The sequence below is a fragment of the Typopeltis vanoorti genome, chromosome 2 (assembly GCF_054136105.1).
Source record: "Typopeltis vanoorti isolate ZY-2024b chromosome 2, IOZ_Tvanoo_1.0, whole genome shotgun sequence".
Taxonomy (NCBI): domain Eukaryota; kingdom Metazoa; phylum Arthropoda; class Arachnida; order Uropygi; family Thelyphonidae; genus Typopeltis; species Typopeltis vanoorti.
The window spans coordinates 182,434,136-182,456,149 of NC_143550.1; the positions used below are offsets into that span (position 1 = coordinate 182,434,136).

At 37.0% G+C, this 22,014-nt stretch overlaps 1 protein-coding gene across 1 annotated transcript in view; it reads right to left on the minus strand.

Moving 5' to 3' along the window:
- Positions 1–22,014, minus strand: part of LOC150109712 (vesicle-fusing ATPase 2-like) — a 408,246-nt gene that overhangs the window by 100,976 nt on the left and 285,256 nt on the right. Inside the window, exons 14-15 of the mRNA XM_090403040.1 lie at positions 19,940–20,096; positions 8,633–8,766 (exon numbers count right to left, since the gene is read on the minus strand). Coding sequence (XP_090259166.1) covers positions 8,633–8,766; positions 19,940–20,096 — 291 coding nt within the window. The remainder of the gene's footprint in view (positions 1–8,632; positions 8,767–19,939; positions 20,097–22,014) is intronic.

Genomic DNA, 22,014 nt, shown 5'->3' on the forward strand with positions numbered 1-22,014 from the left:
TTGAATGTCTCAATCATATCTCCCCTTTTCCGCCTATCAACCAGTTTCTGCAACCCATAAATCTTCAACCTGTTCTCATATGGTTCATTCCATAGACCTGCTATCATCTTAGTCACTCGCCTCTGGATCCTCTCCACCTCCTCCCCATCAAGAAGGAACCGAGGTGACCAAATCTGGGCACAGTAGTCAACATGAGGTCTTATCAAGGCTCGGTACAGAGGTACAATAACTTGCTTGTCTCTGCTCGTTAAGGTATTTTTCAACAACCAAGTGAGTTGATGAGCTGATTTAGCTACTTTTGCAATGTGCTCCCTAAACTTCATCTCCCTATCCACCAACACTCCCAAGTCCCTGGCCTCATCAATCTCTTGGAGTACAGTTGCACCCATGTGGTATACTGCTGCTAATCTTTTCACCCCAAAATGCATAACCTTACATTTTGTCACATTAAATTGACATCCATTCTCTTTAGCCCAGAACTCCAATCTATCCAAGTCATCCTGCAAGACTTTGACGTCTTCTGCATTCACTATCGCCCTCCCCAACTTTGCATCATCAGTGAACAAATGAACTGTTCCACTTAGATCCTTCCCTATATCGTTAATGAACATATTAAACAGCAGTTGTCCAAGAACAGAACCCTGCAGCACCCCACTAGTCACAGGCTGTCTTTTGGACTCCACTCTTTGATATCTCTCCATCAACCACCCACCTATCCATCTCACCAACCCTATATCCATTCCCATATGTTGTAGTTTACGGATTAGAATTCCATGTGGTATCCTGTCAAACGCCTTTGCCAGGTCCAGAAGTATCACTGTAAACCCATTTCCCTTATCCAGTTCAGCCGTCACCTTGTTATAAAACTTGAGCAAGTTACTCAGGCATGATCTACCCTTTACAAAGCCATGCTGTCCCCGGTACAGTATCTCATTTTAATCAATCCATTCCTGTATTTTTCTCTTGACTACTTTCTCCAAGACCTTGACAACTCCTGATATGCTGATCGGTCGGTAATTTGCAACCATAGTCTTGGATCCTCCTTTATGCAGTGAAACTATTTTCCCCTCTTTCCACGCCTTCGGGACTAAACCAGACCCGAGACTCAGATTAAACAACATGGTCAAGGGCACTGATAATTCCTTAGCCGCTTCACGCAAGACCCTTGCCAGTATACCATCCAATCCCACAGATGTATTCACATTAAGGTTCTGTAATAGACTATTCACCTCCACTTCATTCATCACAATTCCCATAAACTAATGGCTCCTTCATTTTTTCAATGTCACCACCTGGATGATATACTTTTGCAAAGTGCTCAATAACTCCACTATATCGACTGGTTCAGTGACCTCCTTACCATCGTCATTCCTTAAAATCATTTTGCCATGTACAGTTTTTTTCTTGCTAGCAGCATATTGAAAGAACTGTTTGGGATTCTCTTTTGCTTGCATAGCTAGTTTCCTTTCATAATCGGCTTTTGCTGTTTTTACCACACTCGTTACCCTTCTGGCATGCACTTTATACCGTTCGTGTGCCTGCAGGTCACCCCTTTCTTTAAATTCCCTCTACAGTTGTTTCTTTTTTTGCAGCTCAAGCTTAATGGTGTTATTCATCCATTTAACCCCTACTTGTTTTACTATTCGGACCCTAGGTATACAATCAGCCATAACCTCCTGTAAATGCTCCTTGACCACTTCCCATGCTCTATCGACTTCCAGCCCTTGCAGTTGTACATGCCATGGCACTGATCCAAGCAATCTCCTAAGCTTGTCATACTTGCCAGCATGATAATTCCACATATACCCTGTCTTAATGAAAAATTCCACACCTTTAGCCACCTCCCAGGTCAAGACCTTATGATCACTCTCACCAATAGGTGGTCATATTCATTACGGTCAAATTGTGAGATGCTATTACCAGGTCAAGCACTCTCACACCCCTAGTATTTTCAATTACATGCTGTCTCAGATAGTTATCCCTTAATATTTGAATAAAATCCATTTCCTTCCTCACATGTGTCCTCTCCTCCTTTCAATCAATGTTACCATAATTAAAATCCCCCATAATAATTACCCTCCTTCCACTCATTTCATCAATTTGTTTATGCATACTATCTCCACCATCTATTCCATCACCTGGTTTATACCAGCACCCAACTGTATTTTTTATTCTGCCAGTCTCAATCTCTCACCAAATAGCCTCAAATGAGCTCCTTTCACTATCCTGCAATACAACTTCAATTCTCCTTGGCTGCAGTTCATCAGCTATCATCAATAACACCCCTCCCCCCATTTTATTCTCTCTGGCCCTCCTAAACACACTATAACCTACACATTCTATCCCACTAACTATATCATCTTTCGTCAGCCATGTTTCACTAATGCCAATAACCTGTGGTCAGGAAGAGCCAATCAAGGCCAAAAATTCTTCCTTCTTGTTCCTAATACTCCTGTCATTAGTATACATGAAATGCAGTGATCCCTTTGTCCCACCCCTATCTTGATGCGTTATTCTAAATGTCCCATTCCCATTTTTTGTCCTTAGTGCTGGTTCAGGTACATTATATACATTTTTACACTCAACTGTCTCACTGATGTCTGCATATCCACTCTCCCCCATCCTTGGTAGTTCTAGATTCCCTGGTTCTGCACATCCATTTTCACTTCATTCAGCAACACTTTTTCCAGTCTTCGCACACCAAGTCTATTCAAATGCAGGCCATCCATCTTGTATAAGTCCTTTCGCCCGTCAAACTCATTCCACACCACACTGTCTGCATAACCTGTGCATAATGTCATTTGCAATTATGGCCCTCCACCTAAACTCCTCTCTGTCATACCGCGGCAACAGACTCACCATTCTAACTCTGTCACTCTTTTCTTTCGCTACCTTTAACAATACTTTCAAGTCCTCTCTCATAAAAAATTTACCACCTTTCAATTCATTTGTACCTGCCACAATTATTAATTCTTTCACCCTCTGTTTTTGCACTCTAATACTCTCACTTACATCCTTAAATTTCGCACCCGGTAAGTACGATTTAGTTACACTCCCATCTATCACTCCTCTTAATAATGAGTCACCATACAACACTCTTTCCTTCATTTCAGAAACTCGCCCACTCTTACGCTGGTTATTTACGTTAGCCAAATCACTCTGGAAAAAGTTTTGCAGGTGCTCTAATTGCCACTGCTCATTTTGTATCACTGCATGCAACCTAGCGATCTCACTTCCTACAAATAATTCCTCATTTTTTTTTATCATTCAACCCATTTTCTCTCTCTGTATAGTTGCTCTCACTCTTTCTTAGATCACCGCTCTCATTGCCATCTTGTACATCGCAATTCCCTATCAAGCCACTATTTTCACTTACATTCTGGCTTTCTTCAACCATAGCTGTCTCACAACCTGACACATAATTCAACTTCTCACTTTGCTTACACTTTCTGCACATTCTCCCACCACTATCACTTTCAATCCAAACTCCAGCCTCATTCGGGAATGCATACATTCCACACACATCACATTGGACAAATTCTCTCACATTATAGTTTTTGAACAATGGCGTCGTATTTTTGGACGCCATTATCATACATCGCATTGGCACCATATTCAAATCTATGAAACGTATCGTTAAATACTAAATTAAATAACGGAATTTACACCAAAATCACACAGACACCACAAGCTACTAAAATTAGCCAATATTACGTTATGATTTTAACCTATATTCTAATTTTCATTCAAAATTATACTTAGCTTTCAGGAGCTCCCTGAAAACACAACCAACCGTCTGGCCCTCTAGCGGCCAATTACTTGCAGCATATTGAAAGAACTGTTTGGGATTATCTTTTGCTTGCATAGCTAGTTTCCTTACATAATCGGCTTTTGCTGTTTTTACCGCACTCATTACCCTTCTGGCCTACACTTTATACCGTTCGGTAAAATAAATATAGAGTAGAGAAACAACATTATAACAATACCCTCAAGGGGTGTAAAGGATATGATAGTACTACATGAAAAATTTACATCATTACTAACTTCCTATCTACAATTTTCCTCCAAATCAGTCTGTTACCTGTCAAGACTCCAATATTACCAGATCTTATATATCTGTCTTCTACGGCACTTTTTACTGTATCAATCCACCTATATCTTGGATTTCCTCTGGGACTTTTTCTTAAAAACCTGGCAAATAACACTGGTTTTGCTAATCATTCCTCTCCATTCTATTTAAGTGACCATACCACCTGAGATTAGCTCTGCTAACACATTCCTGAATGCCAAATATATTAAGTTATTTACTAATATCCTCGTTTTTAATATGATATTGCCATTGATGTCATCTGTTCATGCCCCTAATCTTTCTCAGGACTCTCATATCTGCAGTCTCTAATCTTTGATGAAGTGTTTTACTTTTGACCCAGCTCTCAGATCAGTAAGTTAAAATTGGTTTCAATACTGTCTTGTATATAGCTAATTTAGCAGTTTGGCTAATTTCTCTCTTATTCCATATAAATTTATTGTTGACTTATTACCCGTAACAGATTTCCATATCTAATTTACCATCTTCACTAAAAATCATGCCAAGTAGCTGAAATGTTTTACGTGTTCTATAGGTTTCTCCATTCACAATGCAATTGATATTTCGAATGTTTTTGTCTATTTTCATTGTCTTTGTCTTTTTAATGCTGACCTTCATATCATATTTATTACAACAGTCATTCCATTTAGTCAGGGAATCTTGAAGACCAGTAGTGGATTTATTTAGAAGTATAACATCATCCACATACACCAAAGAGTTGACATTAACATTTAAAATTTTGATATCAGGTTTAATACCACTTTCCTTCATAATGTGATCCATGCAGATAATGAATAACAGAGGGGATAATGAACAGCTTTGTCTGACACCAGATTTAACATTAATTCACCTTCTGTACTTCCTTCAATTCTACTTGCTGACATACAACTCAAATAAAAACTAAGTATTACTTGATATAACACCCCATTGACACCATATAACTATAGCGTTTTCAATAGCTCCTCTCCCGGCATCTTATCATATGCGTTTTCCAGATCTACAAATCTTAAATACAGATCTTTGTTATATTCCCATTCTTTCTCAACTATCTGTCGTAAAGTGAAAATCTGATCCTGACAGCCTCTAGTTGGCCTGAATCCAGCTTGTTCTTCACCAAGCTTCTCTTCTACAATCCTTCTCAACCATTTCTCAAGTATACTTGTATATATCTTACCAGGAACACTCAAAAGGGAAATACCTCCGTAATACTTATTCAGTTTTATTTCCCATTTTATATATGGGAGCTCTGTGAGAGCTTTCCTCCAATCATCTGGAATCCCTCTGTCCAGGCATTATGAACTATGTAGTGCAGCCACTGTAAGAGTTTTATATCTCCATACCAGAGCATTTCTGGTCAATTATCATCTACTCCTGCTGCATTTCAGGCTTTTGATGGCTTTTTCTATTTCAAGAATGGATATGTATTCTTGACTGTATGCCTGTTGAATTTTTTTTTTACCATTGTGCTATCACTGCTTGTTTCATTTAGCAATTTTTTGAAGTAAGTATTCCATACTTCAAGGCATATCTTTCCATATCTTTTTCTCCCCTTTTCATGTCACCTTTATCATCTCTAACTCCTTTTACAGCACTCTTTCCTCCATTTCTAAGTTTCTTCGACAACCTCCAGAATATCTTACCACCTTCTTGATATTTATTTTCGATCTTCTTGCCAAAGTCTTCCCTTGACTTTGTTTAGCTAGTTTCACACAGTGTTTAGCTTTCTTACATTTGTCTCTGTATTCTCTAAGAGCATAAGCTGACTCATTTGCCAGGAACTTTTGATGCTTTCTTCTTTTGCTTCACTGCCTCTTTAACTTCCTGTGTCCATCATGGAGTTCTGATTTTTCTATCCTTGCAGACAACCTCACCACATTCCTCTCTGACTGAATCAATCAGTGTTTTCATCAGGGCTCGCCACTAAATCTCCAAGGTTTGGTACCTATTCTCAAACTCTTTCATTTTTTCTTCAATGATGTTTGTGTATTTTAGTCTACAGTTCACATCTGAGAACTGCTCAACTTTTATTAATTTTAAAACTTTCTTACATGTTCTTCTTTTCAATATGAAATTCAATTTTATCCTGCTCAAGATCAAATAGTGATCACTTCCAATTTCAAATTATCTGTACACTCTGGTGTCCTGCAACAAGTAGAAAACATCACTGTCAACAATAATATAGTCAATGAGACTTTTCTTATTCATTACCTCTTCTCTCCATGTGAATTTGTGCACATTTTTATGTTGGAACATGGTGTTAGTAATACCCAGTCTATGTCCTGAGCAGAAATCCAACAAGTATTTGCCATTATTATTAGCATTACTCTTTTCTCCAAATTTTCCCAATATATTTTTGAATGTCTGACAATCATTTCCTACTCTGCTATTTAGATCTTCAACAAGGACCAACTTTTCCTTTGTGTCAATTGGTTTCTCTAAAGCCTCAAAAAATTCCTCCACTTCTACCTTAGTAGAACCTTCTGTGGGACCATAGGCACAAATAAGTCTCATTGTCCAGTTCCCCATTCGCATATTTGCACACATCACCTACTTAAGACTGCCTGCCATTCAAGAAGATTAACTTCATATTTAGTGTTGAATACTATGGCCACTCCTTTTCCTTGATTGTCATTGATTGAATATAACATTTTCCATTTCTTGCTCAGAAAGAACCCACCAGTTTTGGCCTTTTTTGCTTCAGATACCCCTATTATGTTGATCTGGTACTTATCCCATTCCTCAGCTAGCCCCATTTCTTTGCCATTCAGGCGTCTTATGTTGATAGTACTGATCTTGAACTCTGGTGATGTTGAGTTTTGGTGGGTTTTAGGATTTGTTCCAGTAGCTAACTTTTCGCTGTTTGGCCTGGTCTATCATCTCCTTTGACGAAGGAGATGATAGACAAAATCCATGGCTTTGTTATGAAAGACTGCCGAGTGAAAGTGCATGAGATTGCTGAGAGTGTAGGCATCTCAAGTGAACAGGTTTATAATATTTTCCATGGAAAATTGCACAAGAAAAAGCTGTGTGCACGATGACTGCCACATTTGTTGACTGTCGATCAAAAATGCATGCGAAAAGATATTTTGATACAGTGTTTGGCAATGTTTAATCGCAATTTGCAGGATTTTTTGTCACTTCATGACTTCAGATGAAAGTTGGACCGAGCACTCATGATAGACTATTTGGAAAAGGGTTAGGCCATAATAGGAGTCTATTATGCATGATTGTTGGACCATTTAAAAAGAAGAACTGAAGGAAAAAACGGCCAAGATTGGAGCACAAAAAAGTGCTCTTTCATCAAGACAAGCACCGTCCCACACATTGGCCGTCACAATGGCAAAATTGCACAAATCAAGGGTTGAATTGGTTCCACATCACCATATTCTCTGGACTTGACCCTGTGTGACTACTTGCTCCCTAACTCAAAAATTTGGCTCAGTGGGCAAAAATTTTCTTATAATGAGGATGTCATCAAGGGTGTCGAGGACTATTTTGCACAATTTGACAAATCCTACTTTTTAGGTGGGATTAAACAATTGGAGACTCACTGGAACAAATGTGTAGACCTCGATGGAGACTGTTGTAAAATAAAGGTGATTTTTTCCAAAAAAAAAAATGTTTAACTTAATTTTTTATCAAACTTTTATTGATATTCAGAATTTTGGTATTTGGTATTTGGTATTTGGGTTGGAATATAAAGATTATTAAAAAAAAATCACTACATAACCTTGATGAGATAGGAATAAGATTTATATTCATCCAATATCTTATTCCCTGTTTTTGTTAAGAGAAAAGAGTGACTCATATTACTATTTTTAAACCTTAAAGTTGTGTGTATGTTGCAGATTACTAGGAGTGGTGATATTTTATAAATAATTTATGTGTGTGTGTGTGTGTGGGTGTAACAGTCAAATAAGCACATGAAAAACTCATGCACAATAAGCATAGAGAACCTGGAATAACCAAGAATTAAAAAGCTGAATGAAGGGCCATGAGGAATAAAGCTGTTTCTTTACATGGAGGAAAATGGCTACATTTCATTATGAATGGCATGTAGAGATATGATTTAATGCTGCAGTAGCCTGTCAACATCAGAGTATTATACAATTTATTCTCATCATCTTTCCCATTTTAGATAGCAGCATACACTATATTTTGCTGATGCCCGAAATGAAATCCAATGGAAGAAGCTAGCCTTATTACCATTGTGCTGTGTCTGTGATCTGCCTGTGTTGAAATGAAAAACTCGAGTTTCTTGAATAAAAAACCTACCACCTACGTATGAGACTGGCTAATTCAGTATTAGTAAAAACTTCAGAAAGGTGTGTAGCAGCATGAGATTTGAACTCATACCTTTTATACAATGGGCAATTCTTCTGAATGTACTAAGTTCAACTTCATCATACCATAAAATTAAATAAAAAATAATAATTCAGATTAAACAATAAATATCTCAAATTATTAGAAACAAAAAAATGATGAAATTAAGGTTTGGTATAAGCTAAATTTTATCTTTTTCATGATATTTGACTGTATAGGTACCTTTTTGATAGATTGGCACTTGGCAGTTTCAGTGAATCCTACCATATCTTCTGGGCTGCAGAGTTTAATGAAGGGAAACTGTGATTTCAGAGCTAAGGAACCAGCCAGTGCAGTCTTTCCACTGTTTGGAGCACCTTAAAAAAAAAAAAAAAAACTTCCATGAAAAATCTAAATTTCCACATAGAACAGACAACAAATGAACAAATTCGATAACAATTAATAAGTGATCTCTCAATTATCCAACCTCAAAAAGCCCAATTCCCAGTTAATCAAACCTTGAAGTGGTTACTTGACTCTAGGAACAACACTGTCACAATATAAGACCAGAAACTGATTAGATAATCAAGAGGTTACTGAACTACTAAGATTTTAAAATGCAAGTAAAACAGAAAGCAATGAAAAATAAACAAGCACCTCCATGGCATGTGAAAACCCATCACAAGAGACCCAAACTAAACAATCCTTCTTCTTGAACTCATTTACCCTCTCAAAGTGAAAAATCAAGTATTCACACACTTGCTAACCACACTGTTACTCGATTTCCAGGGATGATTTCTTGTTCTACCCCTCTAGCCAAGTCTGAAATATTTCCTCTGCATCAATCTTATTAAACCCTTTCAGTAACTGATTTTTACTGATCAACCAACTTTTACAACTTAGAAATCCTCAATTTATTGTCATAGGGAGCATTCTATTATCCATTTGATCTGCTTCTGGATCCTTTGATCCTCTCCACTCCATCTTCATTCTCAAGAAATCCAGATGATCAGATCCGAGCACAGTAATCCAGATATGAGCATATCAAAGTCTTATAGAGAGGAATGATAATGTCCTTATCTGTGCTTGTGTGTTCTTCAAGAACCAACTAATCCCATTAGCTACTTTGGAAACCTTAGTGGCATGCCCTCTGAACTTCAACTCCATCTCCTCCTCTCCAAATCCCTAGCATCATAAATTTCTGGGAGTACAACTCCCTCAATGCTGTACACAGCTGGCAATCTTCCCATCCCAAAATGCATAACTTTACACTTTTCCACATTAAACCGATACCCACTGTCTTTGTCTCATACAGTCTATTTAAATCATCCTGCAGGCACTCTACATTGTCTTGATTAACTATTATCATACCAAATTTTACATCATCAGGAAACAACTGAATATTTCCCTTCAAATAATTTCCTTGAGGCATAACACTAGTCACCTATTCTGCTCCTCTGTATACTTTTTTTAAAAATCTATTCATCAGCCACCCTAGTCTTCATATTTCCAGTTTCATATCCATCCCTATCTGTTTCAATTTGTGCAATTCATGTGGTATTCCTATCAAATGCCTGTTGCAAAATCCAGCAGTATCACAGTGCAGCTATTCGTATTCTCTCTTTATTCAACTCAGCTGTCACTATTCTTATAAAAAGTAAATTATTAAAACATGACTGACCACTCACATGGTACCCTATAGAGTATCATGTTGTTACCCACCCATTCCAGGATGTCTGCCTCTGACTAACTATTGCAATACAGTAAACCCTTGCCAAAACGCGGGGTTTACATAATCAATACATTGCGCGCACGGCAAAATCACGTTGTGCAAAGTTAACTTTCTATGGAAAAAAATGTGTTAGGTATGTTCAAATTAAGAAAGTATGCATGTATAATTTAAACTAACCTAAATATTGTTGTAATTAAAAAGGGAAAAATGAAACACATGTTAATTGAAAGGATTTTTATTACTGCTTAATGAGGTACATGATACAATTATTTTTTTAAAAAGCTAGTGATTTTTGCTTGGGACAACGACTGACGCAACTCTTTAAAAGTTTCGCGGTAAGGAGCGCAGAGTTTTTCGATGCCTTTCATAAAATGTCCTTTTCTTTCTTCATTTGGATCAATCTCCATTGCAAAATCAGACAGTTCCCGTGCCTTTTTTAACAATTCGTTTAACTTCTTGTAAGTTAAAGGCGCTTTATATTCTTTTCACTATCGCTGCTTTCGCTGTCAGCTGGTGTTACAAGATCATCCAATTCTTCATTCGTCGTTTCTTGATCGTCATTCTCGATTAATTCTTTGACTTCCCTTCTTCCATATCTGAAAATCCTTTGCCGCCAATAGCTTTTGCAATCTGTACGATTTCCTTGGCTTCATTTTCAATCGATGGAAATCCTTTAAAATTGTTGACAACTTCTGGCCAGAGCTGATGCCAGCAAGCATTCAATGTTGATGAATTCACTTGTTCCCATGCGAGTTTAATCATTTCTATGCAGTGGCTTATGTTGAATCGGTTCCAAAATGCCATTAGCGTGTCGTGCTTTCTTTGCAGAGGTGTAAAGATACCTAACATAATAGGCTTTGAATGTTTTTATGATCCCTTGATCCATTGGTTGGATTAAAGAAGTGGTGTTAGGTGGGAGGAATAAAACCGCTACATCTGGATGCAATGTTGTGAGAGCTTCAGCATCGTGTCCTGGAGAATTATCGAGAATTAGGAGAACTTTAAAGTACAGGTTTTGCTGTTCTAAGTAATGTTTGACTTCTTTAACAAATGAATTTTCAAACCAGTTATTAAAGAGGGCTTTTGTTACCAAAGCTTTTCTATTTCACTTTCACACAATGAGCAATTGCTCAAAATTTTTTTCCTGCAATGCATGAGGCGTTTTAGATTGATAAATGAGCAGAAGCTAGCACTTGAAGTTGCCTGATGCATTTCCACAAAAAAGCAAAGCGAGTCTATCCTTAAAAGCTTTAAAACCTGGGGCAACCTTTTGTGTTTTTGTGATGTAGGGTCGATGTCCCATTTGCTTATAAAATAGGCTCGTCTCATCCGCATTGAAAACTTGTTGCAAAACGTAACCCCTCTCTTCAATGAATTTCAAAAATTGGGGTTTGAATTTCTCTGCTGCTTCTTTATCTGCAGAGCCAGCTTCTCCCTGAAGCTTTACATTGTGCAAATTAAAACGACACTTAAAAGTTTTCAAGCCAACCTTTTCTTGCTTGAAAGTCAATTTTCTCTGACAATTGGCCATCTTTATTTAAAACGAAAGAAAACAAATCTAAAGCTTTGTTTCGAATAGCAACACAATCCACAACTGAGCCTTTTTTGTTTACTTGATTGTCAATCCAAGCTATAATATTTTTCCCATCTTTTCCAATTGCGCAATTCTTCTTGAAACTTAAGCAACCTTTGCTGAAGTATCACCTAAAGCTTTGACACTAGACTGAATCTTTTCTTCATTGTCCCGTATTGTTCTTATGCTTGATTCATTTATAGCTAGTTCTTTTGCAAGCGATGAAACACGTGCACCATTTTTCAACTTATCTAAAATTTTAATTTTCTGAGATAATGTCAAAACTTTGCATCTTTTTGCTGCTTTATCATCTTCATTCTTCCTCTTAGATGTCATATTAAATTTTTGAAATTAAAAGAAATACAAATGCAAAAGGAGAAGAGGATAAACACTGATAAATACATGATTACAGCTCTGCCGGCCGATGCTCTGCAGTGTACCGCGTATGAATGAAATTCTAGAGTTGGACAAATTAAATGGAAGCAATTAAAATAATGTGTATGTGCCAAATCATGTTCTGAAAATCCGCGCTTGGCAACGGTTTACTGTCCTTTTACCACCACTCCTGAGATACTGACTTGCCCATAATTTGTTACCATAGTCTTGGGAGACTTGTTTATGCAAAGAAGTTTTTTGTATTCTTGTGTAGAGGCTTAAGTGCTGTGAGGACATTATGTTGGAGGTTTAATGGATTTTTTACAACACTCAAAAAGAATTAAATTAGAATTTAATACTCCTATATTTCGTCTTAGTCACTAGGACATCTATGGGGATTACAAAGACAATTAATGTAACATGGATGGATGCTGATCTGCCTGTCTGTCCAAAGTACGCAAGCTTACAGGAACAGGGTACTTTGTAAACTCCAAGCAGAGAGAGAGAGGAGGGAGCTGATCTTTCGTAGAATAGATAAGGGTAGCACGTTTGCGGTAGGGCTTATATGCTGTGTGTAGGTTATACTTTTTTAGTATCTCGGCTATTTTTTCCGAAGTGCCTCGGATGTAGGGTATGGTGATGGCATTTTTAAAATCTTGTTGACGAGAGGGACGGAGAATGGGGGAGGAATTGATTATTTTTTGATACTGTGTTCACTGTAGCCATTGGAGAGGAAAGTTCTGTGTATGTGGTTAAGTTCAGTAGTGAGGGCTGTTCCACTGGAACAACGATTGTGGGCTCTCTTGGTAAGGGTTTTAATGATGCCATATTGTTGTGAGGGGTGGTGGTAGGAAAGTTTGTGAATGTATCTGCCTGTGTGTGTGGGTTTTCTGTATATAGTGAAGGCAAGTGTATCATTGGGCAGGCGCGTGACTAAGGTGTCTAGGAAGGGTAAACAATTGTTCTTTTCCTTTTCCATAGCGCTCCACCTAGATAGGACTTTAGTATCACCCACGTGGTTGGGCTTAGTATTGTAAGTTTTTATGTGCATGTTACATTAATTGTCTTTGTAATCCCCGTAGATGTCCTAGTGACTAGGATGAAATATAGGAGTATTAAATTCTAATTTAATTCTTTTTGAGTGTTGTAAAAAATTCATTAAACCTCCAACATAATGTCCTCACAGCACTTAAGCCTCTACACAAGAGTTCTAATCATCCATAGAGAAGATTTAGCACGTAAATCCAAGCAATACGGTAAGTCAAAACTACGACTATCTAGACAACTAAATAGGCTGGCCTTTTTAAAAAGATGTCGGGATACAAGAGTGATACCGAAATGCGTTAAAATGAAGACCAATTTCCATTGCAAAAAAGCACTCCGTATATATAAACATACCAGCCTAGCATTACTACGTGAGCAAATCGCCTCTACTCGTGCCGCCCTCGCAGTGACGAACGCCACCATTGGCTCCTTACATACAGAGCTCTCCACCGTTCTTAACCCTGAACTTTGGTCGATTCTCTCTGATATTTCGGAAACTTCCGCACGGAGAGAATTTCAAAAAATAAAAAACAAACACGTCAAGAAATACAGCAACCTGGTTAAAGACAAACCACAACCCCAAATTCAACCGCTCCAGACAGTAATTAACCTCTCTTCCAAAAGGCTCAACGAGGATGCCGTCAGCGCCCTTGGACTCGGCCGTAATTTTGCCATTGCCCCGAAAGAAGTGCCGGTGCTCGATGTAATGGTTAACGTCGAACGGGGGATCGGTCGCTTACCGTCAGAGGTAGCCAACAACATCAGACTCGACGTAGCCAACATCCTCGCTCACTCTTCGCCTCCAAAAAGTAACTTATCTTATGCCCAGCACATGGCTCTCCAGAAACTACGCAAAGAAAAAAGTATCGCCATCACCAGAGCGGATAAGGGTAATGCCACAGTTGTTCTTAATACCAGCAAATACAATCGTAAAATGAATACTATCCTACGCGATCGCGCTACCTACATCCCGCTAGAACACGACCCCACAAAAACACAAGTTAAGAAATTAAAAATCTTACTTAAAAAAGTAACCTACTGGCCCTCTGACGTCACGAAAAAACTTAAACCTTTCTGCTCCCCCCCCCCCCCCCCCCGAATATACGGTTTACCAAAAATCCACAAACCCAATTCCCCACTCAGACCTACAGTAGATGCCACCAATGCACCTTGTTACAGACTGTCTAAACAGCTGGCCACCTCTCTGTCCCCCTTCACCGGAAATTCAGCTTCCTATATAAAAAACTCGACCCACTTTAAAGCCCTCACAGAAAATTTAACCTTGAACAATACAGACATATTGGTAAGTTTTGATATCTCCTCTTTGTTTACCAATATTCCCTTAACTGACACTTTATCTCTCTTAGAAAACGTTTTCCCCTCTGACATCTTAGATCTCTTTTCCTTTGCCATCAACTCTGGGTATTTCTCTTGAAATAACAAAATCTACAAGCAGATAGAAGGAACCGCCATGGTCCCCCCCCTGCCAATTTCTATATGGAAGATTTTGAAAAACAAGCCATAGACTCAGCCCCACTCAAACCGTCTATCTGGCTAAGATATGTAGATGATGTGTTCTCCATTTGGCCTCATGGCCCAGACACGTTAGACTCCTTCCTCTGTCATCTCAATAGCCTACATCCAAGAATCCAGTTTACTATGGAAAAGGAAAAGAACAATTGTTTACCCTTCCTAGACACCTTAGTCACGCACCTGCCCAATGATACACTTGCCTTCATTGTATACAGAAAACCCACACATACAGGCAGATACATTCACAAACTCTCCCACCACCACCCCTCACAACTATATGGCATCATTAAAACCCTTACCAAGAGAGCCCACAATCTTTGTTCCAGTGGAACCATCCTCACTACTGAACTTAACCACATACACAGAACTTTCCTCTCCAATGGCTACAGCGAACACAGTATCAAAAAAATAATCAATTCCTCCCCCATTCCCCGTCCCTCTCGTCAACAAGAATTTAAAAATGCCATCACCATACCCTACATCCGAGGCACTTCGGAAAAAATAGCCAAGATACTAAAAAAGTATAACCTACACACAGCATATAAGCCCTACCGCAAACTTGCTACCCTTATCCGTTCTACGAAAGATCAGCTCCCTCCTCTCTCTCTGCCTGGAGTTTACAAAGTACCCTGTTCCTGTAAGCTTGCGTACTTTGTACAGACAGGCAGATCAGCATCCATCCGCCTGGAGGAACACAAGTTGTACATTGTTAAACACAACTATGGCCATTCAGGCTTGGCTGACCATGTTTTCGACACCACCCACAGAGTATCATGGAAGAAAACCACCATGCTCCACCACAGCAAATTCAAGAAAGAGAGACTTTTCTTAGAAGCAGCAGCAGCAGCTCTCAGAAACCAACCAAATCTTAATAAATACAGTTGCATTAAACTTCCGAAGATTTGGGAAACACTCATCACCAGAGGTCCCACCTTACATTCCAGGCCACCTACTATCGCCCTTAGAGAGAGCGCTCCACCTAGATAGGACTTTAGTGTCACCCACGTGGTTGGGCTTAGTATTGTAAGTTTTTGTGTGCATGTTACATTAATTGTCTTTGTAATCCCCATAGATGTCCTAGTGACTAGGACGAAATACAGGAGTATTAAATTCTAATTTAATTCTTTTTGAGTGTTGTAAAAAATCCATTAAACCTCCAACATAAAAGTTTTTTGTATCTTTTATCTTGCCCTCCTTCTCCTCCCTTGGAACTTTCTTTAGCAGAGCTGAGACTTCTTCAGAGAAACAAATAAAGGGTTAGACAACTGAGAGCAGATTTTCAAAGACAGGCTAGGAAAGATAATGAAAAACATTTAAATGTGATGGTTCTATAAATTGTGCAAGGAAATTGAAGAAAGCAATATTATGGGTAGGTAGAACAAGAGATCTGTTTAGAAAAATAAATGATGTTACAGGAAAGTTTATCCCTAGATTAGGAGTTGTAAAAAGTAATTCAGAAAAATGGCTGATGGAAGAAGTAGTGAAAAAAAGATGGAAAGAGTATGTACAGGACTTGTACAAGATAATAAAATTGAAGGAGAATTTGAAAGGAGAGAATTTGTTGAGGAACCCATGATAATGAAAAGTGAAGTGATATCAGCAATGGAACAGCCCAAAAGTAAAAGCTCTTGGAGCTGATGGTGTGTCAGTGGAATTATTGACAGCAACTGGGGATGAAGTAGTGAATATATTGACTGAAATTTGTCAACATGTTTGGAAGAAAGTACACTGGTTTAGAAATTGGAAAACATCAGTATTCATCCCAATACCAAATAAACCAAATCCCAGAGATTGTGATAATTATAGAACCATCACTTTAATTTCACATGTAAGTAAAGTTATCCAAAAAAGGGGAGCCATATGTAAATAGAGAAATGCCACAAGAACAGGCAGACTTCTTTAGGAGAGGTAGAGGAACTAGAGACAAAATAGCAAACGAGATGGATTATGGAAAGAACAAGAGAATTTCAGAAAGAAGTATTCATCTGTTTTATTGATTATAAGAAAGTTTTTGATTGCATGGTGTTAAATCTGGAATGAAAGGTTTAATTTATTATTGGGCATTTCATTCGGGATTTAACTAAGGTATAAAAACTTCCCAAAAGAAATGCTTGTACATAGGTGAAAGTGAATTTTGTAAATAATGTAATAATACTTTCTTAATGAAATTTTGTACGTGTTATATTGTAAACTGTCCTGTAAATAACAGCCAAGAATCATAGAAATCTTTGTAAAGGTTACATTAGAACAAGAAAGTTAGAGCAAAGTTCACATTAGTTTAATCGGCTTATAGATAAGACTCCAGGCAGCCACGATGCAAAGTCCGAGGCATGTGCAAGGCACCCACGTAGGAGACATATCGGAGAGAAGATAGCATGGAGTGCAAAAGGCATAGGTATCGTCAGCAATCGATGATGTAGTAGGGAGAGCAGATCAAGGATATAAAAGATTTGGTAGCATGCGCTCGAGGCTTTTTTCTTGGTTCGTGCCTCTCTCCCCTTGGTTTCGGGTTCCAGTAGAAGTCGTTTGTGTGGAAGGGGAGAATGATGGTAAACGATGTCCACGCAGTCAGGTAGCGGTCCGGTCCAGGCATAGCAGCGGCACAGCTAAACAGCCAGTGAAGACCACAGCTTTATGCAGAACCATGTGCACCTATCCGTCAGAGTAGTATCACAATCATCGGCTCAGGAGTGATTCGTGAACATAATTACTAGTTGGAAAAATCAGAGAAAAACAGGTAGCAGATCGAGGAAACTAGCTGAGGAGAGTCAGCAAAGATTGATCGAGAGGAAATTCCTGCTTAGTCCACTTAGTCGGTAACGTAAAACCTTTTATTTGTTCATTGAACTATGAACAGAGCCAGGAAGAATTAATGTGCTAATGTAATAAGTGATAGGACTTGCTAATATATGACAGGACTCTAGTACTTTAACCTGTGCTAATTATTGTAATTCTAGAAGTACAAGAATATTGTCCTTGAATCATTTTCGGGTGTGTTATAATCTAATCTTTGGATATTGAGGTAGTTATTCATTTGCATAGTTTTGATAAGTGAACAAGAATAGGACAGTTTGATTTGCTGATGTCTTTAAGTGTAATGCTTTAATTGTAATTAGATCTTATCTGATAGATTAATGTTACCTGCAGGAACAAAATTTTCATGCTTAGAATAACTTTGATTACTATGTACAATATCTTAGAATGAAAAAACATTCTTGTCTTCTTTACCTAAGTATATTGCCTGATTTCTCAAACTAATGCACAGCTTGCTTAAATTAGAACCTGTATAAAAAAAATCCAAGCACGGGGGGAACTGGTTATGACTGCTAATTGAAGAAAGTAATTTAAGGGCTTGTTGATTACTAGATTTCAAGATTATGTGACGGTCTGCATGTTAACTCTCTGACAAGGAGATTTCTCTTGTATAGGAATTAAGATGGTGCAGCTTCAAAAAATAAACTTCTCTTAAGTCTGAAAAGGAGTTAACTCCAGAATTGCAACCAAGGAAAATTGGCCCTAGCCTAAGGCATTCTCTTTGTTTGTAGGATTTGCACACATCACCTATGGGAATGATAGGCCACTGAAGGAATAGGTTTTAGATAAGATACATTACTAAGTAAACGGATGAGAGATAATATCATAACAAGTGTATAACAAGATAATAATTAAGATAATAAAACATAAAATAAATAAATATACACTTAAGAGAAAGAAAAGATATAACAATGGATCACAACAGACTGTGGATTGAATGAGATCAGATCTGTGGGAATACCTGAACATCTAATTCTCTTGATAAGAGAGCTGTATGACAACCAAGAAGTTTCAGTAAAAACAATCTTTGGAGAAACAATGCTCAAGTAGAAAAAGGGGTGCCACAGTGTTGTATACTGTCACCCAACCTTTTTAATATTTATAGTGAATATATGATGAGAATAGCTGATTTAGATAAATATCCAGCTGGAATTAAAACTGATGGGAGAAAAATAAATAATTTAAGATATGTAGATGATACAACCCTCATAGCAGAAACTAAGGAAGATTTGGAGTAGTTGATTATATTGGTTAAGACAGAAAGTAACAATGCCAGGCTTAATTTAAACATCAGCAAAAAAGAGTGATGGCTTCTGACAATTTAAATGAATTATAATAGAGGGAGATAAAACAGAAGTCATTGAAAGTTATGATTTTCTGGGGTAAAGAATCAGAAATGATGGATAATGTGAAGATGAAATTAAAAGAAGGATAGTCATGGATAAAAAAGTGATGTCAAACCTGACAAAAATTATGAAAGATAGAGATGTGAATAAGGCCATGAAAGTTAGAACTGGCAAAGCAATGGTATTTCCAGTAGTGATGCATATATGTGAAAGCTAGATTATTAAGAAAGACAGAAAGTGAATTGATTCATTTAAATTATGGGTGTGGAGGAGACTATTAAGAATCCCAAGGACTGCAAGAATGACTAATAAGAAGGTTTTAGAGAATATACAGACAGAATACTCCTTGGAGGTGATGACTGTTAAACAAAAGTTGATGTACTTTGGACATATTATGCGAGCTGATGAATCATTGGAAAAGGCAGTTATGTTGGAGAAGATTGAGGGAATGAGAAGAAAAGGAAGACCACAAAAGAGTTGGAGAGACATCATAAAATAACTTACCAACATGAACTTACAATTATTGAAAGAAAGGACAAATGGCCAAGTGGGATGGAGAGCTTTTGTTCACAGGATCATCAAGAGTTGAAAACGACTGGATGGCACAATATAACAAATTCAAAATAGCATCTACTAAGTTTAGGATACACACATATACAATTTTCTAAATTAAAATTAGGGAATAGAGAACTTAGAGAAAATATGCAATAACTTCTCATTAAAGCAAATTTCCTTCAGAAATGCCTTGATGCAGTTGGATGTTTGCTAGAACTTTTTTTAGTAGCATTTAAAAGTGAGAACGTTTACTGTATTTTTAGCATATTCAATTTTGTGTGTGTGTGTGTGTGTGTGTCAATATGGACTACAGAATTCTTTTACCTGTTGTGTTTAAATAGCTATACTATGGAAAAATTTTGGTTATTAATACTAGCATAATTTCAATTATGCTAGTATTAATAACAAACTTATTGGTAGTTATGGGGAAAGGAACTACTAAATCTCTGATGGTTATTGCACTGAAGCAATTAAAATAGCTACACAGAAAAACTAGATAATGTTAAATTATTCCATATTTATATCTGGAACAGGTGACAAGGTTTTTGATAACAAAGTTGAAATAAAAACTAACTTACCTTCAAGCAATACACTAACTAGTCCACGAGAATCAGCAGCTCTAGCTTGTTGAATAAATAACTCTCCATCCTCTAAAACACCTGTTACAGCAGGTCCCCAGGTAATTATACCCTGATAAACAAGCCTCTCTATATATTCTGCGCTGGTGCCAAATGCCTACAATAAAGCACAAAATATTTTCTACAAAAATATATTTCTATTTAGTTCTCTGAAATAAAATACAATTAGATCTCAAAGTGGTGGATATAACTATGGAAAATGAAGTATTATGGAAAAAAAACAAGAGTAGAGGTTTTCTATGTTTTCAAGCCCCTCCTCAATTTTCTCTATATGTTTTATTTATTTTTTTTTATTTCAGTGTAACTGAATGGTGCACAGCATTCATTTTTAACAAGGTCTGTGGAAACAAACCATTATTATGAGTCAAATAACGTAATCACTATTTCTTCTAAAAGGTGTTCTCAAAGAGGGTACAGAATGATAACTCTAACATAATTTGGTTTTATTGCTATTTTCAATCAAAAATTTTCTTCTAAATTAGTCTCCATAATCCATGGGATTATGGAGACTAATTCATAGTCTATGGAGACCAGTTCATAGGATGTGAACTGGTATTTTCATAGGATGAAAATACCAGTTGGCACGCTGTTTAGGTATTCTGAAATATTTAGGCTATATTTAAACTTATCCCACTGCCCTCACCTCATTTCACACTTGAAAACAACAGAGGTAATCAACAGCTAATTTCTTTACTACCCAGAGCCCCACCAATTAATTAACAATCACCAATATGAAATCTGTCACACTCCACAGAAGATCTAACAACCATTACTCATCTCTGTATTAGCCAAAGAAAGGTCTGAAGAAACTTATGTGGTTGTTCCACCAGTGGTTCTCAACCTTTGTGAGACTGTGGCCTGGTAAATTATTTTTTTATAAGATGAGGGCCCAGTCCCAACAGATTTACTCATAAATACCTTTCCAATTTTTTTTTAAAGTTCATACATTAAACTAACATAAGTATTAATAATTAATTTTGACATAATCATAAAGAGTATTAGTACACTTATATGGTGTGGCATGTTGACAAATACAAAATTACATTTAAATTAGTTATCAATCACTGGACCAATGAAGACTTGTAATATATTTTAGTTTCCTCAGGACAACATCATTAAATTAATTTGTGCTGATTTTCATTGACATACCCCATTCTAATCGCCAAAAAGTTATATATCATTCAGTGTAAAATTGATTATTGTATTATTAAACTGATTTTAATAATGTTGGTTTTAAAAAAATGGTAGTGAGAAAAATATTTATGCATTGTAACTCACCATAGAAGACAGCTGAGCAGGGGAAGCAGCAAAAGGATGTCAACTTGTTGGCAAAACACTTATTATTATATACACAAGCCAAATATTTACATATGCAAAGTATGTAATTTAATAAATAAAAATGTATGAATCTCTCGATTTTAAACACTACTCCCAACACTAATTAATATTTTGAAGTTAAAAATGCAGCACTTTAACGAAGCAATTATAAGTTATTGAAAAAGTTAAACTTAGTTTATTTTATTACAAATGAGTTTTTGAAGGTTTTAGTTAGACTAGTGAGACTTTTGTTGCTGCTTTCTGTCCATTAGCTTATAACTGAGTACAGTGCAGCCACTGTACTCAGTGCTGGATTAACCATTAAGCAAAATAAAGCTGTGCTTAGGGGATCAAGAGATGGGTGCCAGTTTTTTCTCCTAAGTATCATGCCCTTAACTCTCAGTTCTTTCACTACAACACTCAACTTAAGTTAAATTTTTGTAATTGTCCTTATCTGCCATGTTCAACATTAATCTGAAAAGTTTGAAGGTGTCAGACATATACCTAAAGCAGGGATAACATCAGATCATATTTTATCTTATAATCTTTGGGAGAGCGATTAAAAATAGTTTTCAATAAATTTTTGTATTTGCATTTTCTTTTTAATGTTGCCTAGTTATAGGTAAATAATTTGCTCATATTGCTTACTGCTATTTAGGGTTAAATAAAATTTAGAAAAAAAAAAAGTTTTTATTTAT